The sequence below is a fragment of the Hipposideros armiger genome, unplaced genomic scaffold, assembly GCF_001890085.2.
Source record: "Hipposideros armiger isolate ML-2016 unplaced genomic scaffold, ASM189008v1 scaffold_202, whole genome shotgun sequence".
NCBI lineage: Eukaryota > Metazoa > Chordata > Mammalia > Chiroptera > Hipposideridae > Hipposideros > Hipposideros armiger.
In genome coordinates, this window is record NW_017731552.1 from 759,434 (window position 1) to 783,582 (window position 24,149).

General features: G+C 53.2%; 1 protein-coding gene across 18 annotated transcripts in view; it reads right to left on the minus strand.

Annotated features, from left to right (window-relative positions):
* Nucleotides 1–14: 14 nt before the first annotated feature.
* The window catches only part of ZFR2 (zinc finger RNA binding protein 2), a 91,655-nt gene continuing 67,520 nt past the window's right edge, over nt 15–24,149 (minus strand). For 13 of the 18 annotated variants that reach the window (XM_019653391.1, XM_019653389.1, XM_019653383.1 and 10 more), the window contains 13 exons: nt 23,562–23,744; nt 22,378–22,606; nt 20,158–20,318; nt 19,070–19,189; nt 17,165–17,304; nt 15,729–15,870; nt 14,944–15,134; nt 11,252–11,423; nt 9,091–9,229; nt 7,370–7,467; nt 6,899–6,994; nt 5,442–5,553; nt 3,812–4,717 (listed from right to left, as the gene is read on the minus strand). In XM_019653391.1, coding sequence (XP_019508936.1) covers nt 4,266–4,717; nt 5,442–5,553; nt 6,899–6,994; nt 7,370–7,467; nt 9,091–9,229; nt 11,252–11,423; nt 14,944–15,134; nt 15,729–15,870; nt 17,165–17,304; nt 19,070–19,189; nt 20,158–20,318; nt 22,378–22,606; nt 23,562–23,744 — 2,235 coding nt within the window. In that variant the 3' untranslated portion in view covers nt 3,812–4,265. Of the gene's footprint in view, nt 363–2,620; nt 4,718–5,441; nt 5,554–6,898; nt 6,995–7,369; nt 7,468–9,090; nt 9,230–11,251; nt 11,424–14,943; nt 15,135–15,728; nt 15,871–17,164; nt 17,305–19,069; nt 19,190–20,157; nt 20,319–22,377; nt 22,607–23,561; nt 23,745–24,149 lie in introns of those variants that run through there. The other 5 variants (XM_019653396.1, XM_019653381.1, XM_019653382.1 and 2 more) reach the window with 5 other exon arrangements.

A 24,149-nucleotide genomic window follows, 5' to 3' on the forward strand; every position in this document is an offset into this window, starting at 1 on the left:
ATGTGGGATCCGAACCGGGGCCCTCTGGCGTCCCAAGCCAGCTCTTAACCAACGCGCCACTCGGCCAGCCCTCGTGGCTATATTTCTGTGTTATCAGTGACTTTGCAGATGGAAGTGATGGATCTGCCCTTCCATTTTTGTCTTCCCTGGACTGCCTGACAGGTTCAGATGCAGCCCTGCCCACAGGCCCCACATCATCTCTCCCACTCACCGCCATCTCCTAGCAACCAGGCTCGCAGGCTAGCATCCTGCAGCCTGAGGTCCCCAGTCGTAGCTGTCTCAGGGTGCTACTCCCCCTCCTAGAAGTCAGGCTTCTCTAGTGCCTGGTCCGGTGTCTTCCTGTCAGCCTGCTCTTGGGTCCTCTGCCCGGTGGGAAGAGGGATGGAAAGGAAAGATCAGAATCAACCGCTCTTTAGGCCTTGAATGAGCTCAATCGCCCAGACGGTTCATCCATCTGGACTGCGTACGTCACTAATCGACTGCTTGATTTTGCTGTTGCGTTGCCTAAACTTGGTTTTTTGGAGTTACTACGGGAGCTGATTTAACTCTCTGTCAACAGGATTGGTCTTAAACCATGTTGTGGAGAAGATAATATCTGTCTTCCCCAGAAACCAGGGAAGGGACCAGTGATTGGTGGGTGATGTGGTTTCCAACAGCTACCCCTGGCAGGATGTAAGGGAGGAAATCCTGGTTCATAGCAGCAGGGCACAAGGCCTTCCACACAGGTGCAGCTGTGACTATCACACCTGTCTCATCCTCATCTTGAAGGCAGATCCATTCTCCCTTCCCTTCATCACACTGCCAATCTCTTTCCCCAGCTGTTACAATTATCTCCTGGGACGAGGCAGAAGAAACAAATGGTATCTTCCTAACTGCTAGGAGGCAAATCCCTCTTATAGGACTAATGTTTGGGTATCAGAGCATGGCTTCAAGCCTTTAATATTTTTATTTACCTAATATAATACCATGTAAGTGGTCTTTTCTAGACCTGGGGATATCATGGTGAATAAGGTAGATATATTTCCTGTCCACAGAGAATTCACATCCTGGGGGAGAAGGTAGATAACAAGCGATCTTAATGAGTGATGTGTGGTATAAAGAAAATTAATAGGGTTATGTGGCAAGTTGAGGTGATCAAGGAGGCCTCTCTGGGGAAGTGACATCTGAGCTGAGACCTGAAGGAGAGGAGGAGTCGCTGGTCATACAGGTCATGGGAAGAGCTCACTATAAAGCAAAACAGAATGTACAAAAGCCCTGGGGCAGCAACAAGATTGGCTGGTCTGACACAAGCAGAAACTGGTGGATCTGAAGTGGAATTATTGAGGGAGAGGGTGGCAGATGGGTTCTTGTGGGGCTTCACTGGGATTTGGGGTTTTATCCTGACTGCAATCCTGAGTTTTATCCAGAGCTCCTGCTGATGGAGGGTTGAAAAAGCAGAGTGCCTATGCAGATGGAGAGCAGTAGGAGAGGGACTGACAGAACTTCTTGATGGGTTGGCCCCGATCACAGAGGAACCCAGAAGGAACCCCCATAGTAGGTGGTCAGCCTGGGCAGCTGGATGAATGGCAGAGTAACCAGCCAAGATGCAGAGGGAGAGACCGTGTGTGTGGGGTGAAGGCCCCGTGTGAGGTGGAGGATGCTGGACCCATCCCCTGTGCCCTGTCTGTGGCTGGGACCAGGACTGGCGGAGGGGCTGGCCCTGCTTCCCAGGCATTGTCGGGGTGCCCGTAAGAGGCAGGGGGCCCCACTTCCTCAGGAAGGGGCCTGAGGCAGAAGAGGCAAAAGCAAGTAGTAGCTTGCTCTCCCAGGGAAGCAGGGGAAGACTAGTAGTCAGGCGTCTGGCCGGCCAGCTGCTTCCTGTTTCTGGTAGGTAATGCACCTACTAGGACCAGGCTGGGCCCTGCCTACCTGAGGCACCAACAGTCCCTTGGCCCGGCTCTGAGAATGGGGTCCTGGCTGTCTCCCAGCCCATGCTCTGTGCATAGTGACAGGTGCCACTTCCGTGGGGGCCATCACCACCTTGCCCCACTGTCCTGGGATGCCATGGGGGCTTGAAGCTGTCAGAAGCTCAGCTGGTGACCAGGTTTCCCCATTTGAAGTCCCCCCCACCGCTACCCCAGGAGGTTTGTGATGAGGCTTTGGGGAAATTGCAGGGAACTCTTGGTGGGGGGGGCCAGTAACTCAGCTTGGCCAGCCCCTCCTCCAGGAAGCCTCCCAGGCTCCCAACCTTCCTGCTGATGGTCCCACTGTGTGTCTCCTGGACCAGGCCAGGGTGGGTCCCTTGGGTGGCCTGGGGCATGTATGAAATGAGCACTTCTTGAGCTGGGCACTGTGAGTGGGTGCGATCTGCAGAGCCAGGCTTTTCGGGACCCCCAGGAGCCCCTGGTGTGAGGCCGGCCTGAGGGTGACCACACCAGGGAAGCAGCCCCTGGACAGCAGCAGCCCCTCCAACGTCTTTCCTATCCACATTTGTCCTCTGCATCCACACTCATGGTCTCAGAGCCTTGGGGAGAAATGCCGGCAAGTGGAAAGCCCCGGCCCAGAGCCCTGAGGGGACAGCGGGAGAGCCCAGCAGGGCCACGTGCACCTCAAGTGAAGGACTGTGTGGTCCACACCAAAAGACAAGCATATCTCGTTTATTCCCCCACCAAACTTCCAGGTAGCTCTGCAAAGACATTAGACATGAAGCCACACAGAGGCTGTCCCTTAAACACAGACATGAAATCAAAGGAATCAAGTCACTGTAACTGCATTGGCACAAAGATGGACTTTTCTCCTTTAAGGCCATTGGGCAGCTGGCCAAAAAAGCTGCTTGCTGAAAAGGGAGGTTTGGACAAATCGGGGCAGAGGCTGGGCAAGGGGTGCCCCCATGTCCATCAGAGCCAGGCGGTGCCTGACCCCATGTCCTGCACCAGGCATGGCCCCCAGACCTGCTCCCAAGAGGTAAGCCCTGGACCCAGGTAGGCCAGACCTACGCAGGGAGGATAGGAGAAAGACATTGGGCAAGCCCAGCCCTAAATGGGACATTGCAGAGCAGCTCCTCTGTAAGCAGAAGGCACTCAGTGGTTGGGATGAAGGGTGAGGGGTGGGGGACTCTAGGTCAGGGAAGGCTGTAGGCTCACAAATGTTTCTGGGGGACCAGAGGAGCACTCAGCCTGCATGATCATCACCCCTGGCCCTGTCTCCCCACCAAGGGAGGCGGGGTAGGGGTGAGGGAGCCCAGCTCAGGCCCTGCAGAGCTCTGGCTGAGGGGCTATCTCTAGGCTGAGAACGGGAGGGGCTCTGTTTGCAGCAGGCTGAGCCCAGGTGTGCCCTTGGGCTTCGCCGACCCCCCAGCTCTCCATGGCCTGCCTCCCAGACAAGGGACCCCAGACGGGCCTGCCTAGTGATTTCAAGTCTGAGCACAGCTGGGGTGTCCTCAGGAAGCAATTTAGAAGCCCACACCCTTAGCAACACCAGGGTGAGTTTAAGGCTAGCAAAAGTACCAGGGTTCAAAGCCGCTGTGCCATACCTTCTACCCAGCACTGCGGGCACCTCGGGGTGCGGGATGCTGCCCCACCCGGTGGTTCTCATCCTCGGATGATGCAATTTCACTGATGATTTAAGCACAAGTGTTTTTAACGAAACCCACAGGACGTTACTGGAAAGGAGAACATGACTGTCCGATGTCAGGGATGAAGCGACCACTCGGCAGGAGGTCAGGTCCCGCTTGGGGGGCAAGGCCACTCACACTGCCCCTCTCCGGCCCGCAAGCCTGCTTCCTCGGGCCCTTGCCGTCCTTGGCCTGGCCTGCCTCCCTCAACCTCTTCCGGAAGTGTGGCCCGGGCCTGCTTTGGGGCGGCGGCAGAGGATCCATGCCCAGGATCTTGTGTATCTGCCGAAACGCCAACAAGCGCAGGGCGTGCTGGGGGCAGACAGCCCATCAGGACCCTCCTGCCCACACCCCTTATCTGGCCCCCTGGCCCAGTGCAGACACGAGCTCACCAGGCTCCCTGTCCTCGGCAACACCCTTCTAGTAACTGCCACGCTCACCGACCCACAGGTGTGAAGAACTACACTGGGAGTTGCTTGGGGCCGGCTGACAGCACAACTTTGCAGGGAGCCCCTTGGAACATCAGTGCTTCCTGCCTCACTACAGGGACCCCAAGTCCTGCATCTCCCAGTTCAGCTCTGATCATGAGCAATTTGATTCTGTCCATTAAAGACGGTTCCTAAATGTCAGGCCCAGTGTGATTTTTGTACCACTGGGAGCCTTTCTTATAAACTTACAAAGGGAAGCCACACACAGGGACTAGGCTTGGTGATTGAGGCTGACCAGCCCCAAGCTGGGTATTCATAGAGCACGGGGTGCATGTGTTGGGGGGAACCCAGGACGGTCTCAACCAGTGAGGTCTGCACCTCAGCACGACAGTGCCTTCAGCTCTGAGCCAGGCTGGCCTTTTCCCCAGAAGCAGTCCTGCCACCCACAGGCCACCCATTTCTGCAGGGGGAGGAAAGGGGAACCCCGTATCACTTCCTGGGATGCTGAATAGCAGCAAACAGAGGCTGGGACTGGGGTGCCACCCATAGTCTGGTTGAACTGGCCAGATTTGGGTAGCCGCAGGGACCGGCTGTCCTACCTGGGCGCTGGTTGTCATGTCTTCCCGCTCCTGGAGGGTCATGGACCCGATCACATCCCTCTGGTCTCTCTCGCAGGGATCCTGGAGCCCAGGCCCATCTTTGCAAAGCGGGTGGGGGTGGCAAAGAAGGAGAGAGCACCCTTGTGAAAGACTGCCACCGTGGGGGCCTGGCCTGCAAGGGTCCAAGCATGGGGTCTGCAACTGCACCCCTTGGCGCCCATGGGCCACAGCGGCCAGCACGGGGTCTCCCCGGGTGTGTCTCTCCTGAGGCAGTCCTCCCTGTCCACACACACACTCAGCAGGGTTCCTTCCAGCACAAGCATACAGTTACATTAACAGGCTCACACCATGGGCCCAGTGCATGCATTTCCTCTTTTCATTTATCATCCTGTGTCACTAAAATGACTGGAAAACACCATCTTTGTATCTGACATGTCACGAGTGCATGTGAGGCTTCTCTTCCCGTCTGCTACTGTAAACCACACCGTGGTGAACATCTTCGTACACAACCTATTCTCTGAGTGTCTGGTTATTTCCTTCAGGAATATTCCCGCTGAGGCCATCACCAGGGGAGCGACAGCCAAGGCTCCCTCGCCTGCTCCATCTGCACAAGGAACTTCGCCCTCATTTGCAGGTGAGTGTGTTCCGCACACTACGCTCTTCATTTTCCCCTGGGGGACGTGTGTCTGGGTCCTTCCTTCTGTCTGGGATGGATATTGTTCTCTAGCATTGGTAAGAGGCTCCCTCTGTCTCCAGCTATGACACTGAGTCTCTGCTACGTGCCCCAGTGTTTTCTGGGCTTCCCAGGCGACGGGAACTGACCTGCCAGGAGCGTCCCCGAGGCCACACACTCCAGGACCCGTCGCACGGCGTCCCCGGGGCTCAAGGGCCGCTTTGCACTGCTCAGAGCCCTCTCTACCAGCAGCTCCATGGCCTGGGCAGGGCAGGGACAGAAAAGGAGACACTGTGCATCTGAGGAGAGCGCCTGGGCCAGCTTGCCTCCCACTGGAGGAGCTCTGCCTGGCTTGGCTGGGGGTCTCCAGGGGACCCCAGGATTGGAGGCTCCTCCCAGTTCTTACCCAAAACTCCCACCCACCCTTCAAGTGCTACACAGGGGGGTGGTCACGGAGGCCTCGCCACGCCTGGCATGGCCATGGGCAGTTTTCTCCACTTTCTATCCCTCGGTTTCTCCATCGGCAAAATACCATCGATTGTAACATTGCAAACTAGCATTGCAAGAGTTAAAACATTTAGTCAGGGGAGTGCCCCCTCCTCCAAGGAGCCACCCAGTGGAGGCAGGAAAGGGCAGGACCAGGGACATGTTAGTAACTCAGTATGAAGCCAGCTGCTGTGCTGTCCATGAAGGGGTGACACCGAGAGCAACGTCTCCCCTGGATACTGGGCAGTAGGCAGAGGTCCGGGTGGGCACCAGAACCCTTGGTTTTGGACATGGCCCTCATAAGTAAGGCCAGTGGTAGCCCAGGCCGGTGTGGGAAGGGCCTCCTTGTTTGGGGGCAGGAGGAGATGAACTGGCAGCAGAAGGCTGCACATAGAATGCAAATGTCCCTCAGAGTTCAAGGGGCTTAGGCCCCTTCCCAAGAATAATATGAAAGACTTCAAAACCTATAAGTCATCCCACCCATTACTAGGGGTCGGTGAGAGAGGGACACTTAGAGATTAACCCATGGAAGGACAAGATGCAATTCCACAGAAATATGGGGAGGGAGACCCCAGAGAGGGCGGGAGCTGGTGTCTCATAACTTGGCAGCTTGGGGATTTGGGGGTCATTTGCACTCTCTCTTCTCTGCTCTTCTCCCACCATGGACTCGGGTGCCTACTGGCCAGGGATGTCAGAGCTGCAGGGAGAATCCTCTCAAGAGGAGGTGGGGGTGCACCAGGACCTCCAGAGGCCGGCGTGGACCCAGGATGGGCACCCAGGTCCCTGACCTCGCCAGGCCCTCTGCGCTGACTCTGCATGTTCCCCAGTGCCCTTGCATTGGCATGCTACCTGGTGCTGCCTGTGAGGTCATGGGTTTAAGAAAATATAGTCAAGTGAGGCTGTGCTCCAGAGCAGGCCTCTTCCTGGTGCCCAGGGGCCCCCAAGAAACCGCTGCTGTGATCTACCTCTCCCGGCTACTCAGGCAGACACCAGTGCCTTCCGGGAAAAGCTAAGTGCTGGGAGGGGGAATGTCTGTCTAGGAGGAAACAGGGCCTTTTGGGGCTGTGGAGGCCATCTGTGGGCTTCCCAGAGCAGGGCCAGTCACCCGGCGCTGGCTTACCCAGTCTGGCAGGGCCCCCCAGGTGGGCATGCGCCGGCAGAGGTCCCGAAAAACCCTGATGACGATCACACAGGGCTGCAGGCCGCTGGCTCGTGCCTTTGGGGGAAGAAATGCATTGTGGGCTCTGGAAGCCACATTCATGTGGCCATAAGGGGGGCATGTGTGAAGCTGAGGGGACAAGGGCTGACCCTGGGGCTGGCAAGCAGGTCCAGGGGTCCTGTCCTGGCATCGTGGCAGTGGAGGCCAGGGAGGGTCTCCGGAAGCATGCCTGGCTGGCCTGGAGGGTGGTGGCTAGGAGCAGAGCCCACTCCCAAATGGGCACAGGCCAACAGAACCAGGCCTGCTCTGATCCGACCCATCAGGTTAGTGCTGGGCAAGGAGACATGGGCCGAGCTGCTAGCCAAGGAGACAGCTGAAGGCGCAGCTGGCAGGACAGACAGATTCTACCTCCTCCCACCCCTGCCCCCTGACCTGGAACCACTTGGCATGGCGGAGGGCGGCCAGCGACTGGAGACATTTTTCTGGGCTCAAGATGTCCCCTGGTTCGCGTGGAGGTGCTTCCATTCCTTCTAGAAGAAAAGGACCTGTGGGCAAGGCGCCCCTTCCCATTCCACTCCCTCCCTGGGCCATACGGGGCCCTGCCCCTCAGTTCTCTGCGTCTCATGTTATGTATCTTCTGGGCCTCATTTTATTTATCTGGAAGATCTGTGGTCCCCCAAGACTGTCTTTCCTCCAGGACGCTGCAGGGAGCAGGGAAATCATTTCGATGATATCCGATCTCCTCTGAGGTTTGTGCCCAAGAGGAAAGAGTTTAATGCTTGTTACTGAGTGACTTCAGTGCTGGCTCCCTCAGTTAGCAAATCACAGGACAGATGGAAAACTCTGAATTCAGCCAGATTTCCAGAAACTTCCAAATGTATAATTAAAAGGGAGAAAATGGGTCAGTTTGAACACATCTCATCATCCATGACAAAGGCTCCCGTGTCTGAGAGAAATTCAGGTCTGTTTTTTTCTTTCTTATTATTACTGCTTCAAGAATACTGTCATCTTGCTCTAGGAGACCCTGGTTTATTTAGGTCACATGACGGAGCACAGGTTTCACTGCCCACAAATATCCCCAGGGGTCTTGTGCCTGTCGCCTGCCTGTCACAGGGTTGAAATGGAAGTGGCGGGAGTGTGTCTGCAAGGAGGAGTTAGAAGCTACCCTCTGGGCAACAGCCAGACCAGTATATGCACCTGAGTGAGCCTGGTGTTCACAGAGCGTCTGTCAAAGAGGGGTTTCCGGTTCTCTTAATCCTTCCAGTCAGCCTCCATCTAGTGGCCATGGATCTTGAACACTTTCTTACATTCCCAATCTCCCCCTAGTTCGTGTGTCAGAGCAAACCCTAGCAGGGCCTTCAGCTAGAATTCAATGGCGTTGTTCTCCCCCCCCCCCCCGTATTTATTTTTAGATGACTCTACATTTATGACAACTGGTAATGGCTTTCCACTTACTGTCAAAGGATCTCCTCTTTAAAAATTTGAGTGTTAAAAATGAATTGATTTAAAGAAAAAAAAAGTTAGTTGTTAGTGGCCCTCAGCTATGACAAAACAACAATCACGAAGGGGTTTCGAGAGTGACTGGATTTGAAAACGGTCCTGGGGCTGTTCCAGGAGGTTCCACGGCTTGATGAGCTGGGAGGTGCATCCCTGTGGGCTGGCCTCTACCGTGCAGTGTGACTTCAGACCCTCGCTGCCCTCTGGCCTGGCCTGGCACCCCTCCCACTCTCTCTCTCAGGCAATGCCAATCTCCCTCAAGCTCCCTTGAGCCCCCGTGTCCCTCACGAGTGGTGTCGGGAACAGTAGGATCTACTGTGGTCTCTGCTATGGACAGATGGACAATCTGAGCTCCTTGGGACCCGGCACAGCTGGTTTTCTCTGGGCAGGGTGCAGGTGCCTGCACTAGCCTAGAAACAAGCGAGGAGCGTGCCCAGGCCCAGCCTGCTTCTGAGCCCATCTGACACTTGTCACCAGCTCATTTCCTCCACTGCCCTAAGGCCCAGCTCTTATCTGACCAGTGGCCTCCAGGGCTGACAGAAGTACCAGAACGCTGCACCCTCATCACCCCACCCCCACCCAGAGGAGAGTCAGATGCTGCCCTAGGCCATCTGGGTGTGTGGGGCAAGGGCCTGGACAGAAGGGCCCCATCGAACCTTTGTCAGTGGAGGTGTCCTCCCGCATCAGGGGTGAAGTGACAGACACAGTGACCCGCATCCTGGGCTCCTCACAGGACGAGATGATAATGTTGGCCTCAGGGTCAGAGGAGACCTGGTACTTGTCCTCTGTCACCATCTACGAGGTGCAAACACAACACAAGGCTACATTACTCCAGCTGAGAGGCAGGTGCAAACAACAAGGATGTGGTCAGGTGGCAGGCCCCATGCCTGGCGCCTGGCGCCTCCATGGGGCTGAGATACAGCCCCACCCTCCAGGAGTGCACACATGTAGAAATGCGTATAGACAACAGACCCCACATATAAGGTGTCTTCTTATGTAGAGAACGCCCTCAACTCAATAACAAGAACAGCAATTCAAAAAAAACCCCAAAAACCTGGCAAGTGATATAACAGATAGTTGGCAGGAAAGAAAACAGGTGTCCCTTTTTACACAATAACATGGTAAGAGAGAAGCAGATTGAAACCATAATGAGGTGCCATCATCACCTGTGAGAAGGACAAAACTCCAGAGGTCTGAGGAGCAGCTGGGCTGGTAAATCGATGCATCTATAAATCCCTGGTAGAGACTGACCTGTCAACCCTTTCCAGGAGCACCAGGCTCATGCCTTTGACCCAGCGACTCTGCCCCAGAACGCGCTCCCACGTGTGTGGAGGGGCATGTGTATAAGGTTTTTTATTTTGTGCAGGCTTGCTGGTAACACAGCACACTGAAAACAACCGAAATGTCCTCTGCCAGGACACACACCTCCCACTGTCGGATGTGGCCCCCGCCTCGCAAGGAGCTCGCTACCTGGCATGAGGCTTTCATTTCCTCACAGGAAACAAACTGAAGTTAGTGTGCTGTGTGTTTATCGGCTCCTGACCAGAGTGGGAGTGTGAGAGCGGGCTGGGGTCTGCGCGGGCCCATGCTCACGGAGGGAGTCGGAGGAGCCATGCTGGATTCTCACAGGAACAGCGCCAGACACATCAGGAAGAAGCCACTCTGGAACTGATTTTTTTAACCTAAGACGATCAATTTAAATCATGACGTGATCTCACTCTTCCCCCAGTTACCATTTCAGGTGAGAAAAGTCCCATGACAACAACAGAGGAACTGCTCTAGCGGAGAAAATCCAGTCAACCTCCCATAGTCCTCAAAACGAGTTTCCATCTTGCCTCTGACTTCCTGGTCTTGCGGCTGTGAAACCTCACAGTCAACCTCAGCTGCTTTCATCACCATGTATCGTTTTTTTTTTTTTTTATGAGAAGATAAAGCATTTCTTTTTAAAGATTTTTATTAGGGAATTGGGGGATGGGAACAGCGCTGGGGAATTGGGGGAAGGGGAACAGACAAGTTGCTGTCCTTTTGTTCTTCAGTCTAGTTGTGGAGGACATTGCTTCACTGGCCCAAGTTGGCACCATCATTGCGCTCTTCCCAGGCGAGGCAGATTAAGTCGCCGGCTTCTGGACGGCCGCTCACTGCGGCTGCTGGCTGCTCACGCTGGCTGCTGGCTACACATGGTAGCCCATGGCAACCCACTGCCACAGGGGCTGCAGCCTATGCCGTCGCCGGCGACTCACAGCAGCCCAGCTCCAGGTTGAGCTGTTGTTCAGCATCTTAGCTGTAGATGGCAGTGTCACTGGCCCTCATATGTGGGATCCGAACCGGGGCCCTCTAGCGTCCCAAGCCAATTCTTAACCAACGCGCCACTCGGCCAGCCCAAGATAAAGGATTTTTAAAAACGATGGTTAGATGCCATGAAGTAAGTGGTAGTGCCTTAGCCATAGGCGTGCTGTCAGGGCTGAGAGTCTCTTCCATCCTTGTCAAGGGGAGTGCTAACTTTCTCGCCTTTATACAACACACAATGTATCCTCTTAAATGGCTGGTTAAGGCTCTGTAGGAAGGATGTAATGTAAGTTGCCATCCTCATGGGGGGATATTTACATGGTTTCCTGGACTTACTTTATCAAGGAACCCTGAAGTTGCCACCAATCGCTCTCCTTGCAACTGTTTACAAAAACAAAGTGGTTTGTATCTAAGAACCATGATCTCTTGTTTTTTAAGGTCCTGTGGAAACAAAGTCACCCCCGACTGGGAGCCCCAGGGGCTCCTGGGAGAGGGCTGGCAGCAGCACCCTATGAGGTGACATGCTCTTACCAGGAGCTGCTGGGGCAGCTGATCGGCAACTCTCCGCAGCAGGGCACCGGTGGGCTTCTGGGAGCAGAGCAGGATCAGCTGCACGGTCCTGTCTCCCCGCAAGAGGAGGCCTTTGGCCAGGAGCCCGACCCGCATCACGCCCTTCAGGATCCGAGCAGAGGGGCTGATGCTGCTGTGAAGACAAACCCACAGAAGCGCGTGTGAGAAGAGGGGTCAGGGAGAAAGGGAGCATGTGGTCCTACCCTGGGTCCCCAGTGAGTTCCTGGGATGCCAGCAGCTTGCTGAGCCCTCTGTGCCTCAGGTTCCTCATCTGTGAAATGGGCCCTTTCCAAGGCCCACTTCTCAGAGCGCACTTGACGAAAGGAGACATGAGAAGATGTATCTGAGAAAAGTGCTGGGAACGTGATCATCAAATTGTATATGCTTGCTAAGGGCTAGCAGTTGTTACTATCTCCTGACAAATTATATTCTGAAAAAGACCAATGATGGCATCCCCAGTGACCCCTGGTCCTCAGCCAGTTGGCACCACGCTGGTCAGTCCTTGGGTTTGGGCACCTTCTGAGCCATCTCTAGGGTCACTTCAACCCCACCTCGACCTTCTGTGAGGAGGCCCATCCAGGTGCTCAGGCCAGAGTGTCCTAAAGGAGTCCCTGCTCCAGCCTCACCTCTCTACAGCCGAGGGCCACCTTTCTGCAGTGTGAATCCAATCACTGCATCTGCCCACATCTAACCTCCCAGTGCTGGCCCTGTGCATAAGAGCAACACCCAAGCTTCTTCGCCAGCCAGGCTGAGGCCTCCAGCCTGACCCCCTGGGCCTCCTTGCCGCCATCTTCTCCCCGCATCTTGCCTTTAGGCCTTATGCTCTAGCCCCAAACCCCTTCCTATACCCTCCAGCCCCACAGGGCTTGTTCCTCTGTTCTGGCTCCCAGGACTGGTGCCTGAGGTGCCCTCACTTGCCAGATCTCTAGACAAATGTCCCCTTCTCCACGCCAGAAGCAGCCATCCTCACCTGCTGCTCTCTAATCACCACTTTTTCTTTGTGACACTTCTAGGGATAGGAGATAACCTTTCTTTAAAAAAAAAACAAAAACAAACAAACAAAACATGTTTACGTGTTCTTATCCATTTGGGGACCACAGAGCTCTGGAGCCCAACAAGCCCTGATGGGACCTGGCTCAGGAGGCCGCCAGCAAAATCCAGACCAGGGACATCTGGATTCAGGGACAAGGACCAGACTCTGCAACTGAGGCTCCTAAGGAAAGAGGAAGCAAAAAGCAGGGGAGGGGGACCTGCAGATACAGAGACTTAGAGGTGTGTCTACCAATTTGAACCCCAGTTCACATAAGCTATAAAACAAAAAAAATAAACCCTAAAACACCAACAAAATGCATTATGATTATTTATGGGACAGCTGGAAATTTCAACAGTGACTGAATATTGGATGAAGTTAAAGAATTAGTTAATTTGAAAGCATGATAATGGGATTGTGGTTTTGTTAAAGAGTCCTTATCATTTAGAGATAGGTACTAAATACTTACTAAATGAACAATATGCAGTGAGATAGGCTCTCCTTTGAACCTCCAATGGAGGAGCAGGGAGGAGGGGCAGGAGATCAAGGGAAATGGTGTGAGCATCATGGCTCAGTAATGGTCACATGGTGCTCATCACAATTCTGTCCCTCAACTTCTGTGTAAGTTAAAGAATTTCCATAATAAAAGTTGACAAAACCCAAATACTAACTTGCTCTTTGCAACGGTTAAATAAGTAATGGAACATCAACAGGATGGTTTATTATGTTCCTATTAGAAAACACATTTCTGTGTTTTTGAGAAATAACGTAAGGTCCTGTAACGTGATGTAAACGTTACAGGGAAGCTTTTAAAAATGCAATCAGTTTTGTTTTCAAAGCACACAGCAGTTGTTGGGTGTAAGGAGGGGGAAGCGTGGAGGTGCAAAGGGCGGCACGGGTTGCTTTTTCGTGTTGAAAAAAGGTTCTAGGTCCTGACTGGCAGGGTGACGGGCATTTATGCAGGTGATGTGATGCCATGAACTGTACAGGATGGCATCTGAGGAGCAGAGTGCGTGCTGACACAGGGAGGCCTGAGGAAGGCCTGGAGTTCTCTGATGTGCCCGTGTGCTAAGGTTGCTTCTATGTCCACACTGGGGCAGGTGGGGGAAGGGCCCCAGAATCCTCTCCGTACTATTTTGTTATAAGTCCATAATTATTTCAAAATAAAAAGTTTAAAAAATAAAAAGAAGACCTAAACAAGAGTCCAGGCAAAAAAACAAAAAAACAAAAAAACAACTGCAGGGAACTTCAAAGTATTAAGTGAGGGGTGATTTTTTGTTGTTCAGAAAACATAAGTGGAGATTTTGATGACGAAACACCCTTTCTCTCTGCAGTACCGGCCTCCTCTGGGCAGCTTCCATGTTTCCTGCCTTCCCGCCTCACATGCTCTGCCCATCTGCTGTGTCATGTCTCATGGCCAGGTCATCTTTTCCTGACTGTGAGCAAGCACCGAGTCCAGGCAACCCTCAGAGCTGAGATGGCTTCCCCCATCAGACTTTGCTGTCATGTGTTTTGGTCTCACTAAGTTGTGTGTGGGGGCAGGGGGTCGAGGGTTGGGGGGGGCTGAAAGAAATGTCTTCTTTGCACACTTGTTTTCCCTACCAGGTAGATAAAGAAGGCTCACTCTCCCAAGTAGACGCATCCTATGGGGAGGTTCTCATGCTCAAGCTGAGGGGTGGCTCATTTTATCTGACACTTTGTACAAGTGGCACATGTTCTTTTCTAGGAAACAAACACTATGGTGAAAAGAAACCTACATAGAATTGGCCAGACACAAAGGGACAAATGCTGCATGATTCCGCTTACATGAAATGTCCAGAACAGGCCCACCCATAGAGACAGGAAGTGAAATGGTGGTGCGAGGGGGTGGGGAATTTAACAAGGCAGATTTCTGTTTTGGAGGATGAAAAAGTTCTGAAAATAGATAGTGGTGGGTGATGGTTGCACAACCTTGAGAATATACTTAGTGCCGCTGTACTGTACCCATAATAATGGCTACGATGGTAAATTCCATACTACGAATATTTTACCACAACAACAAAAAAATGAAAAAATTAAAGAGATGAAGACACCAAGGGAGAAAGGACCTGGAAACACTAACTGCCTCTCAGATTATTTAAATCGTATAACGACTCGTTACAAGGCACAGGGATTTTTCTGTCTCCCGAAAGTCACAGAGCCCGGAATGACGATTCAGGCTTGTGAAGTGGCAGCTCCTGCTCCGTGGGGCGGAGGGGCTGGGGCAGAATCACACTTATTTCCATTTCGCAGATGAACAAACAGAGGTAGTTCATGTTTTGTGAACTATATTTCTAGATGCACCTTTGGTTGGAAATGTAAATTCTGGTGTTAAAACAATAGCTCTCACCAACTGGGACTAAACCTCCCTTTGAACCTCGGGGCTCTGGCCCTGAGAGTAGAGACCTGGTGAACTTTCCACCCATAGGCTGGAAAGCCCCTGCCACAGCAGAGACCCAAAGCCAATCAGAGGACTGTCTGCCTCTGTCCCCCCAACCCCCCCAAGACACTTCCTGTGAGAAACTCTACCATCGCCCCAGAGAGCAGACCTCCCACCTCCTCCAAGTTGCCTGGGCCTGGGGAAACCGAGGGTGATCTCCATTACCTGCACTCACCGCCCTCTTGCTCTGGGCTTCCAGAATTCTCCTCCGCCAGCGTGTCGGACACCAGCTTGAGGGCGCGCTCCGAGTGGGACACGGCCTTCTGGATGGCCAGGAGCTCCTCCTCTGCGGGGTAGATGGCAGCATGCTTGCACATGACGTGCCGGTCATCACTGGACTCTGGCCGCCGTGAGGGCTGTGGGGAAAGGTGTGCACGTCACGGGTGGGTTGAGAGGGCCCGAGGACCCAGTGGGCAGGGGACAGGATGTGTCAGCCCTGCAGAAGTACAGCACATGCAGCAGAAGGTCATGGGGTAGAGAGGGGGCTGCCAGGCTGAGGAATGACGGGGACCCATGGGGTGGAGGAGACCCAGTGAGGACCCCAGAGCCTCCCCTGATGGCTGCGGGAAGCTCTGAGCTGAGGGGGACCAGTGGGCTCCCCTATGGTAATGTTCTTACATTTCCCAGCCAGGGACTTTTCAGCCAACTCAGTGGGCCTATGCCTGCAGCAAGGTGCAAATCTAAGGTTCCCAACAGATGTCTAAGGATCCCCAAGGGATGTGACAACCGAGGCCTCAGGAAGCTAAAAGGACCACTGTGGCGGGTAGTGGGACCGGGGTCTGGAGCTCCCGTTGGTGACCAGTGATGGGTGGTGGGCACCCCTTTAGGGGTTTGGTACAAAGTCCTGCTGCTCACTCCTGGGAGAGTCAGGTCCTAGGGAAGATGTGAGAACATCACCCAGCCCGGGGTCACTGCCACAGGAGGCATTTCTGTGCAAGACCCCCACCCACCCAAGGTGTGGCGGCGGGCACACCCGGCCTGCTCATGAGGGGAGTGAGGGCAGGAAGGTGCTGGTCAGTCGGTGAGCAGGCCTGGTGGTCATCCTGGGCCTGCAGCTTCTCCTCCAGCCGCCTCTTGCACAGGTCAGAGCGCCTGTGGGGAAGCAAAAGGACAAGGAGCTGTCAGCAGCTGCAGGACCCCGGGCTTTTACATCGGAGCCAGCAGCATATGGAAGCCATATGCCCCTGCTGCCCCGTCCTCAGTCATCGGCTGAGCATGGCTGGGGCCCCAGGACCACTAAGGAGACTCAGCAGCCAAACGGGACCCCGAGAGAGCCTGCGACTGGGGTCTTGCACAAACGCCTGCAGTATGCCAGGGAGATTGAGGCCCCAAGAGCCAGGGGGACACGAACCACAGGCAACTCCTATGGAGGTAAGAGCCGGCCTGAGCAGCCGCAGCCGCAGCCGCAGCCCTCAACTCTGTGCTGGACCTCGTTCCCAGCTCAGACACTGCCAAGGGTCTTCTGTGAGTCGGGTGCCGTGTCATGAAAGGCTTTGGAATTGCTCTAGACCAGCGGTGCTCAACCTTCCTAATGCCGCGACCCTTTAATACAGTTCCTCATGTTGTGGTGACCCCCAACCATAAAATTATTTTCGTTGCTACTCTATAACTGTAATTTTGCTACTGTTATGAATCGTAATGTAAATATCTGATATGCAGGATGTATTTTCATTGTTACAAATTGAACATAATCAAAGCATAGTGATTAATCACAAAAACAATATGTAATTATATATTGTGAACTATTTATTTCTAATTACAAATAAATGAAATTTTGTCTTGAAGCATGGAGGCGGATAGAGCAGTGTCTCAGTTCCTAAGACCATCGAAAATATGTGTTTTCCGATGGTCTTAGGCGACCCCTGTGAAAGGGTCGTTTGACCCCCAAAGGGGTCGCGACCCACAGTTTGAGAACCGCTGCTCTAGAGGGTGGAGGAGGAGGATGACAAATGTGAGGGCAATCAGGGGACAACAAGAGGTCTGGGGAACACAGGGGGGTCCAAGGGATCTAAAGGTCAGGAGACACCATGGGTTAGAGAACACAGGGACACAGGAAGTCAGGGGGACACCAGGGTGAGCTTATGAATCAGGTGTGACAGTGCCAGCCCCGTGGTTCCCAGGCCCATGCCATCCCTCGTTTGTTAGGCGATTCATACTAACTAAGGAAGATTCTTAGGGTGACCTGCGCACAGGGGCCCAGTTTGCTCTAAAGCCCTCCATGTCCCGATGAGTGCTGTGTCCCCTGCCCACCTCGCAGGTCATGAGCATCTGGGTCCTCAGGCCTGGGCGCTACAGCAGATGTCCCCCCAACTCGAGCAAGTGAGTGAATGGACATGTGGTCCTCAGTGCTGCCCCAGACGGAGGGTGGGAGGGGAGGACACCCCACCTCATGTCCGCGTGCCAGCGCCGCAGTTCCTCCAGCCGCTTCCTGGTCAGCTGCTTCTGCTGCCTCTTCTTCTCCTCCAGCAGCTTCCGGACTCTGTTGCTGGGCTTGATAGTGATTGGAAGGGCAGGGTTCACCTTTTTCTGGAAAGGAAAGGAAGGGCTGTAAGATCGGAGACCATCACTTAGATGAGAATGCCGGGATGACTCGGGGACCCAGTGAGAGACCCCGTGACTAACACCCTTCTGTGGGATTCAGACAACGGTTGGGTTTCAGTCCCCCAAAGTCTTAACACTCCTCATCCCCAAAAGCACTGGCAGGAAAGGGAACTAACGCAGGGGACAAACACAACTGACACGACATGCAGAGTAACAGACACGACGCCCGCCAACAGTGAAACCCAAACCGCGTCTGCATATCTGACAGAGGAGCCAAAGGTGCTGCGACACCACTGGCGAGTAACCATCCGTGATCACTGAAGTCGCTGAAAGTTCAACGGAAAAAGCTCTTTTCCAATCAAAATAATTCCGGGCAAACGCCATTTGTGTGAAACCCTGCCATGTATATTTCAAATAGCATTGCTAATTCATTTGCTGAACTTTGATTTTATCACTTGATTTCATCATTCAGAAGGTGTAGTGTTGTCTAGGATTATTCACCGGCGGAAACCCAAGGTGAATGGCTACACAAGATGCGGTCCACCCAGACAGCGGAATATTACTCAGCTGTGAAAAGGAGGGAGGCACTGACACTCACCAAAATGTGGATGGACCTTGAACACATGGTGCTCAGTGAGAGAAGCCAGACACACAAGGCCACACTGTGTGTGATACCACTTATGTGAAATGTCTAGAACAGGCACATCCACAGACAGGAAGCAGGTTAGTGGTTTTTAATAAAGGGATTGGGGTAGAACTGGGGAATTACTGCTAATGGGGACAGGGCTCTTTTTGGGGTGATGAGAATGTTCTGGAATTAGAGAGAAGTGGTGGTTGCACAACTCTGAATACAGTAAAAGCCATTAAACTGTGCACTTTGTATGGGTGAATTGTGTGGACTGTGAATGACATGTCAATGAAGCTGTTACAAAAAGAGGAAATACTCGGAAACCACTATTTATCATCCCAAGGAGAGTTACATGTGTGTACTGTGCACAAGCATACTCGAGCCTGACAGTCAGGCATGTTTAAATACACACATGTGCGGGCATACCCAGGGTGAACCCAGGGTGCTGAAAGGTCCACAGGAGCTCCTGGCCACACAAAGCCACCCCCTTGTGTGGAAAAGGGGGCTTCTACTGGTGCTGGGAGGCTCTCAGCATTGGAGGCCACAAGCTCCCTGAGGATGGCTCAGTCTGACCGATGCTATCCTGCAGCAGTGCCCTCAGCACCAGGGCCCTGGCCTCTCTCAAGCTCACAGACTCAGCACTGTGCCGCGTGATTTCCTGTGGGGACACAGTTCAGAAGGGGCACAGCACTCCCTATCTCAGCCAGCGCACACCAGTTTGGGACACAGGCAGAGGCCCAAGAAAAGAAAAACAGCACATGTCAGGTAGGAACGAACTGACACTGAGTATCAGGAAAAGGGGGCCACATCTGAGTCCTGTTTTGTGGGCACATCATCGATGTGACCGTAGCTTGAGGACTCTCCTGGGCAATAACTAGGTGCAGAGTTTTAAAGCTGAACATTCATCTGCAAGAGAGTAAATCAACTGGCAAATACAACGGCCTGTTTTCTGCTCTGGTCTCCAGGCAGCGAGAAATGCAGGCCCGGACTCCGCTGCAGAGGCCCACGGGGCCTGGGCTACTGTCCAAGGAAGGACGCCATGTTTTAAGACAGGGACCGAGATGTGGGAAGCGAGGCAGGTCACCCCCTCCCTGCAGCTAAGCAGACCCTTGCAGGGCACACCTTGTACTGCAGCCGGTGACGCCGCCCCCTCACGTGCAGGTCCCTGGCGTTGTGGTCATTGAAGCTGCATTCACACAGCTTGCAGTGGAACCGGATCACTTTGCCTTCATCGTTGCACACCTGACACACATAGCTCAGCTGAGTGCTGGCCAGGTCAGGCCAGGGGGAAGGGGCGCCTCCCTCCGTCTTCCAAAGGCACTGAGCCTTCCTAGGCAGCCCAGAGGAGTGACAGCACAGCGTCCTGTCTGCCAAGTTCTTCCACAGGGCAGCTTTCGGAGGAGCCAACACACCGTCAGTGCCCTCCCATGCTGGGGTTCTCCTTTGCCACTGTTGGGTCCCATCTTGTCCCCTGGGCTCAGCCACCTCCCACCGATGCCCTGCCCACGAGGGCCAGAGCGCCCTTCTCTGTTTGCTGCGGCTTTTATGGATCTCATCTCCTTAACTATTAAATGATGGGGTCTCCGGCACAGGAGTCCTATCTGATGTGGCTGTTCGGAAGATGCTAAACTGGTTGAACAAAACCACAAAAAAAGAAAAAGGAGAGATGCTAGAGCTCGCACTTCCTTTGAGCCACGCACAGTCTGGCAGTGCTCCGGGAGGCTGGGAACTATGGAAGCAGCCAGGAGAAACTTCAGAATTTGAGTTCTAGAAGGTTGTTTAAGACAAACCTGCGGGGCTACTGCTTGGGCTCTGGGCATGTCTGGGCAATGTCGTGTAGGGCGCACGCTGGTTCCTAATGCCCTGCCCCTAGAATCTTGTGCCTTGGGGTGATGCAGTAGCCTAGGTTTCTAGGGCAAGGCTTCCTCTTTACACCTTTCTTCCCATAGGAAAAGGGGCTGCCCAGCAAGAAATACCCTTGCCTGTCTCAGGCCTTCCTTCTAAGATCTGAAACCCATTGCCAGGACCTTCTAGCAAGTTCCGCACAACTCATTGAGGTCTGCCCGGGGATGGGTGTATAAACGTCATATGGAGAACTGGGCTGAGGGCCCGAAGCCTGACCCCAGCAAGGCCCTTCTCCACCAGGGCCTGGAGGTGGAGAAGGGCACACACTGATGGCCTGAGAGCTAGAGAGTCACGGGCAGAGTTACCTCCTCCACATAGCCTGGGCCCACTGGCTCTGAGTCACTGAAACTTCCAGAAGCTTCAGCAGAGCCTCCTCCGGTGGGCAGTTCTCCGGGCCTTTCTGATTTCCGGTGTGCCACTTTTTCTTCTGGAGGTCTGCGGCCCGCTGCCTTTGGCTCAGGAGGCCCTGGAAAGAAGAACTGCGTCCCTGACTATAGTTTTGCAAGACATCACCATTGGAGGAAAATGGGTAAAGGATACTCAGGGTCTCTCTGTATCATTTCTTCCAACAGCATGTGATACATTTTCTGTAATTTTCTCAGAATAAAAAAAATTTTAATTAAAAACCAGTAGTACTCTAGTTAGCTCAACAGGTGCCCAATGCACATTGAATTAATAAAACCTATTGCCATGTTGAAGGGTGTCCCTGTGGCTCTCCTCAGGATGTACTGGAAGTCGATACGACTGCTCCTCTCTTATAGCCTTGCCAGTCTCTTCCAGGCTTGTCCTAATCACTTGGCATTGCTTTGCCCTAAATTAGCACGTTTCACTGTACTTTCTGTCCTCTCTTATCTATGAAAATTCTTGTTAAATGGAAATATTGAATAATCACCCACGGTGACATCTTTAAGACCTGAAATGTGGGCATAGGAAACAGCTTACTTACTGAAGTGTCAAGCACTGAAAAAGCTAAACCATGGTAGGGTTAACACTGTGTTCTGCACATAGCAGGGATGAGATGCATATTTTTGGAATGAATTTACTAAAAAGTAATAGTGCATTGGAAGTTTTCCATAAATAATAAGTTGTGGTGATAGTAGTAGTCATTTCAGTAAAAACAGTAGCGATATTGGGTTGTCAGAAAAGTCATGACGTATTTTTTTCTATGTTTTTCGTTGCAAAGGTGCGTCATGACTTTTTCGACAACCCAATATAATTGTAGGGTGTTACTATTACTAGAATAAAACTACATAGGACCTAAAAAAAAAAAAAGAACTGCGTCCCTTATAACTTGGTCCAGCCAGAAACCACAACCAGCTTCCAGTCCACTGGTGTGAAGGGCAGAACAAAGTGCAGCTCCTCTCACCCCCACATGACATCAGCCAGTCGGATCCACCATCCAAGACCCCTCTCACGCCAGCCTGGGTCATGGCTGAGAGAACGAGGCCCACACAGTGCTTGGTGCTAATCTGATTCTGTCCATTGAGTGGCCCTGGCTGAGGAACCCGCCCACGGCAGGCCCTGCAGCCTTAGTTAATTGACCCTTAGTTAACTGACGATAAGACATCAAGTGGAAGGAGGGTCCTAGGCAAGCCAGGCCCCTGAAAGGAATCCACTGAGCCTCGGAAGGGAGCATTTCTTTGTTATCCAAAGTGCTTTGTGATTTTATTTTCAACGTCATGTGATTATTCAAAAAACACTGCTGCTGAGGCTAAAAATAAAATAAGCTCCTCCCTCTTCCACACACAGCATGGAAGTAAAGAGCAGAGGGGGTCAGAGACCTGGGTTTGAATCCTGCCCTCACCGCTTATGGGGTGGCTGGGTTAGGAACTTTCTCGCCCCTCCCCTCAGTTTTTCCATCTGCAAATTGGGACTAATGACAAAATCTACCTTAAAGAGCCGTGGAGGGTACACCAGGCAATGCATGTGGAGCAGTTGTGGATTGAGTGCCTGGCATCTAATCCTGGTTATGACCCACTCAGTATGCATCATGAGGCAGCCATTACTTCCCTCAGGTTTCTGCTAGATGCATCCCACCCCTGACGGAAGGCAGGGCCGGAGGTGGGGCTATGAGGAGCCTGCCTTAATCTCCACTGTCCACATAACTGTCAGAGCCCAGTCTGTCCACCATGAGCATCAGGGTGTGAATGGGGCTGTTCCCAGTTCATGGGAGGTTGCAGCCCAGGGGTTCTCCAGGCCTAGGTTGGAGATGCAGAGTAGCTCTAGCACCTGGTGGGCCCCAAGCTCCATGGGAAAAAATGATGCTGCCATCCCATTGGTTCTGCCAAGGTTCCTGGGAAATGCTCTCATATCCAGAGAGTATGGACCAGAGCACACCCTGCCTGGCAGAAACATGGGAGGAAGGCACATCCCCTTCTCTGCCCTCCCCCATTCATAGCTTAGTCCTTCCCCATATGTGCTGACTTGCACACACACACAAGTTAATTGGGCAAGCACTTCTCTGAATCTCAGGCTTGTTGAGTCAGGGTGTGGGTGGGAGGGTTGTGAACTGCAGAGACACGTACCCACGCATGTGGCCTTCCTGGCCACTGGTCTCTTGGCCAGCTCTGACCTGCTTGGGGTGTGCACGCTGTGGTCAGAGGGGGCAGCAGGCTTGGCTGAGGCCATAGCGGGGCTCTCCGTGGTGAGGGGGGCCGGCTTGCTGGTGCAGGTGGTCTGGGATGAGCTGGATTTCCTGGGTGCCGGTTCTATGGTGGGGATGGGCTTCCCCAATTTGGTGTGCAGCTTATAGACCTAGAACAGACCCATGTCCCTGTTAGGGCCACCTGCAGGCCTGATAGACCTTCCTCAAGAGGAAGGAAGAGCACCACGGTGGGCCTGGCAGGGCTGGCAACCTGTGGAAGTGAGGGAGGGTGGTCCCATCCCAGTCCCAGGGACCCCACCTACTCCCCACCTCCCAGTTATATGCCTTTTGCGCTCTTGAGCATCACTCCCCATGGAAGGGCCTTTCTGAGCCATCTCCTGCTTCTAGGCCTCCACTAGTCACACACATGCAGGCCCTATAATACTCAACACCTGGTGCTGGCTAATACCGACTTCCTTCCTCCAAATTCCACTGCCTTGGGCTAAAAGGCAGAGCCATTCTCTGCTTCCCAAGCACCAACATGGTGCCCACCCCTGATGGGGTCACAGTGTATGTGGATGGATGCATGGATGGGGCCACATGCTAAGACGTATGCATGTACACATCCACGGACACATCTATGTTCTGTGTGAACATGTGTACACATCCACGGACGCACGTCTACATCCTGTGTGAACATGTGTACACATCCATGGAAGCACAAGCACACAGGATTCAGTCAAACCCCATCCTTGATATCCTTGACATTAAAATTTACTATTTTATTTTTTTATTTAATTTTATTTGTTTTTAAAAAGCAACACCCCAAATGGAGTATACCATTTGATCTCATTAATATTCAAACTCTCGTTCGTGTAAGCATGTGAACGTGTTTAATGCCAAGAACAGTTTCTCGGGCCCTGGGTATAAGCCCTGCACTGCTTTATGCTTTTGTCCAGGAGCAGGTAGGACTTTTCTAACTGGGAGAAGGTGTCTGGCTTCTAAGGAAGGAAGACACATGAGCCCTGCAGGGACAGCTCCCTCTCATCAGTGGCTGCCCCTTCTGATGTCACTGGATGTTCCTCTGGGTCCCAAGTGTGGAGGCCAGGGCTGGAGGGCTCCTACCTTCTGGTGCTTGGCCCCCTGGATGTGGGCAGCGTAGGCCTCTGCCCCAGTGCAGGACACAGCACACAGGTCACAGTGCAGCTTCGCCTGCACCCCACATGGGCTGCCGTTGGACTGGACACCCATCTTCTGAGCCGCCTCTTTCTTTTTGTGCTTCTGCCCTTCCAGGTGCTCACGGTAGGTCTGTGGACAGTGAGTGACAGTGAGAGCAGTCGGGGGTGGGGGGATGGGGGAATGCCCATTGGACACTGCACTGTCCCCCGCAGCTCACTGGCTGGACGTGTGTGTGAATGCGAGGAAGAAACAGGTCTGCGGTCCCCACCCCTCCATCCGCTGGCCTTCGAGAGGTTTGGGCACCGCTTTATTAGGCCCAGTCCACAGACGCAGGTGCTTGGCCTGAAAGACATCAGGTTTCTTTCTTTTCCTTTTCCTTTTTTTTTTCCTAAAAAAATCAATGAGTTTTTAATATGTATGTGCTTCAATAGTGGAAAAACTTGAAAATTACACAATCCTTACTGTCCTATTTGAGAGGCTGGTTAAATAGGGTGTGTGTGTGTGTGTGTGTGTGTGTGTGTGTGTGTGTGTGTG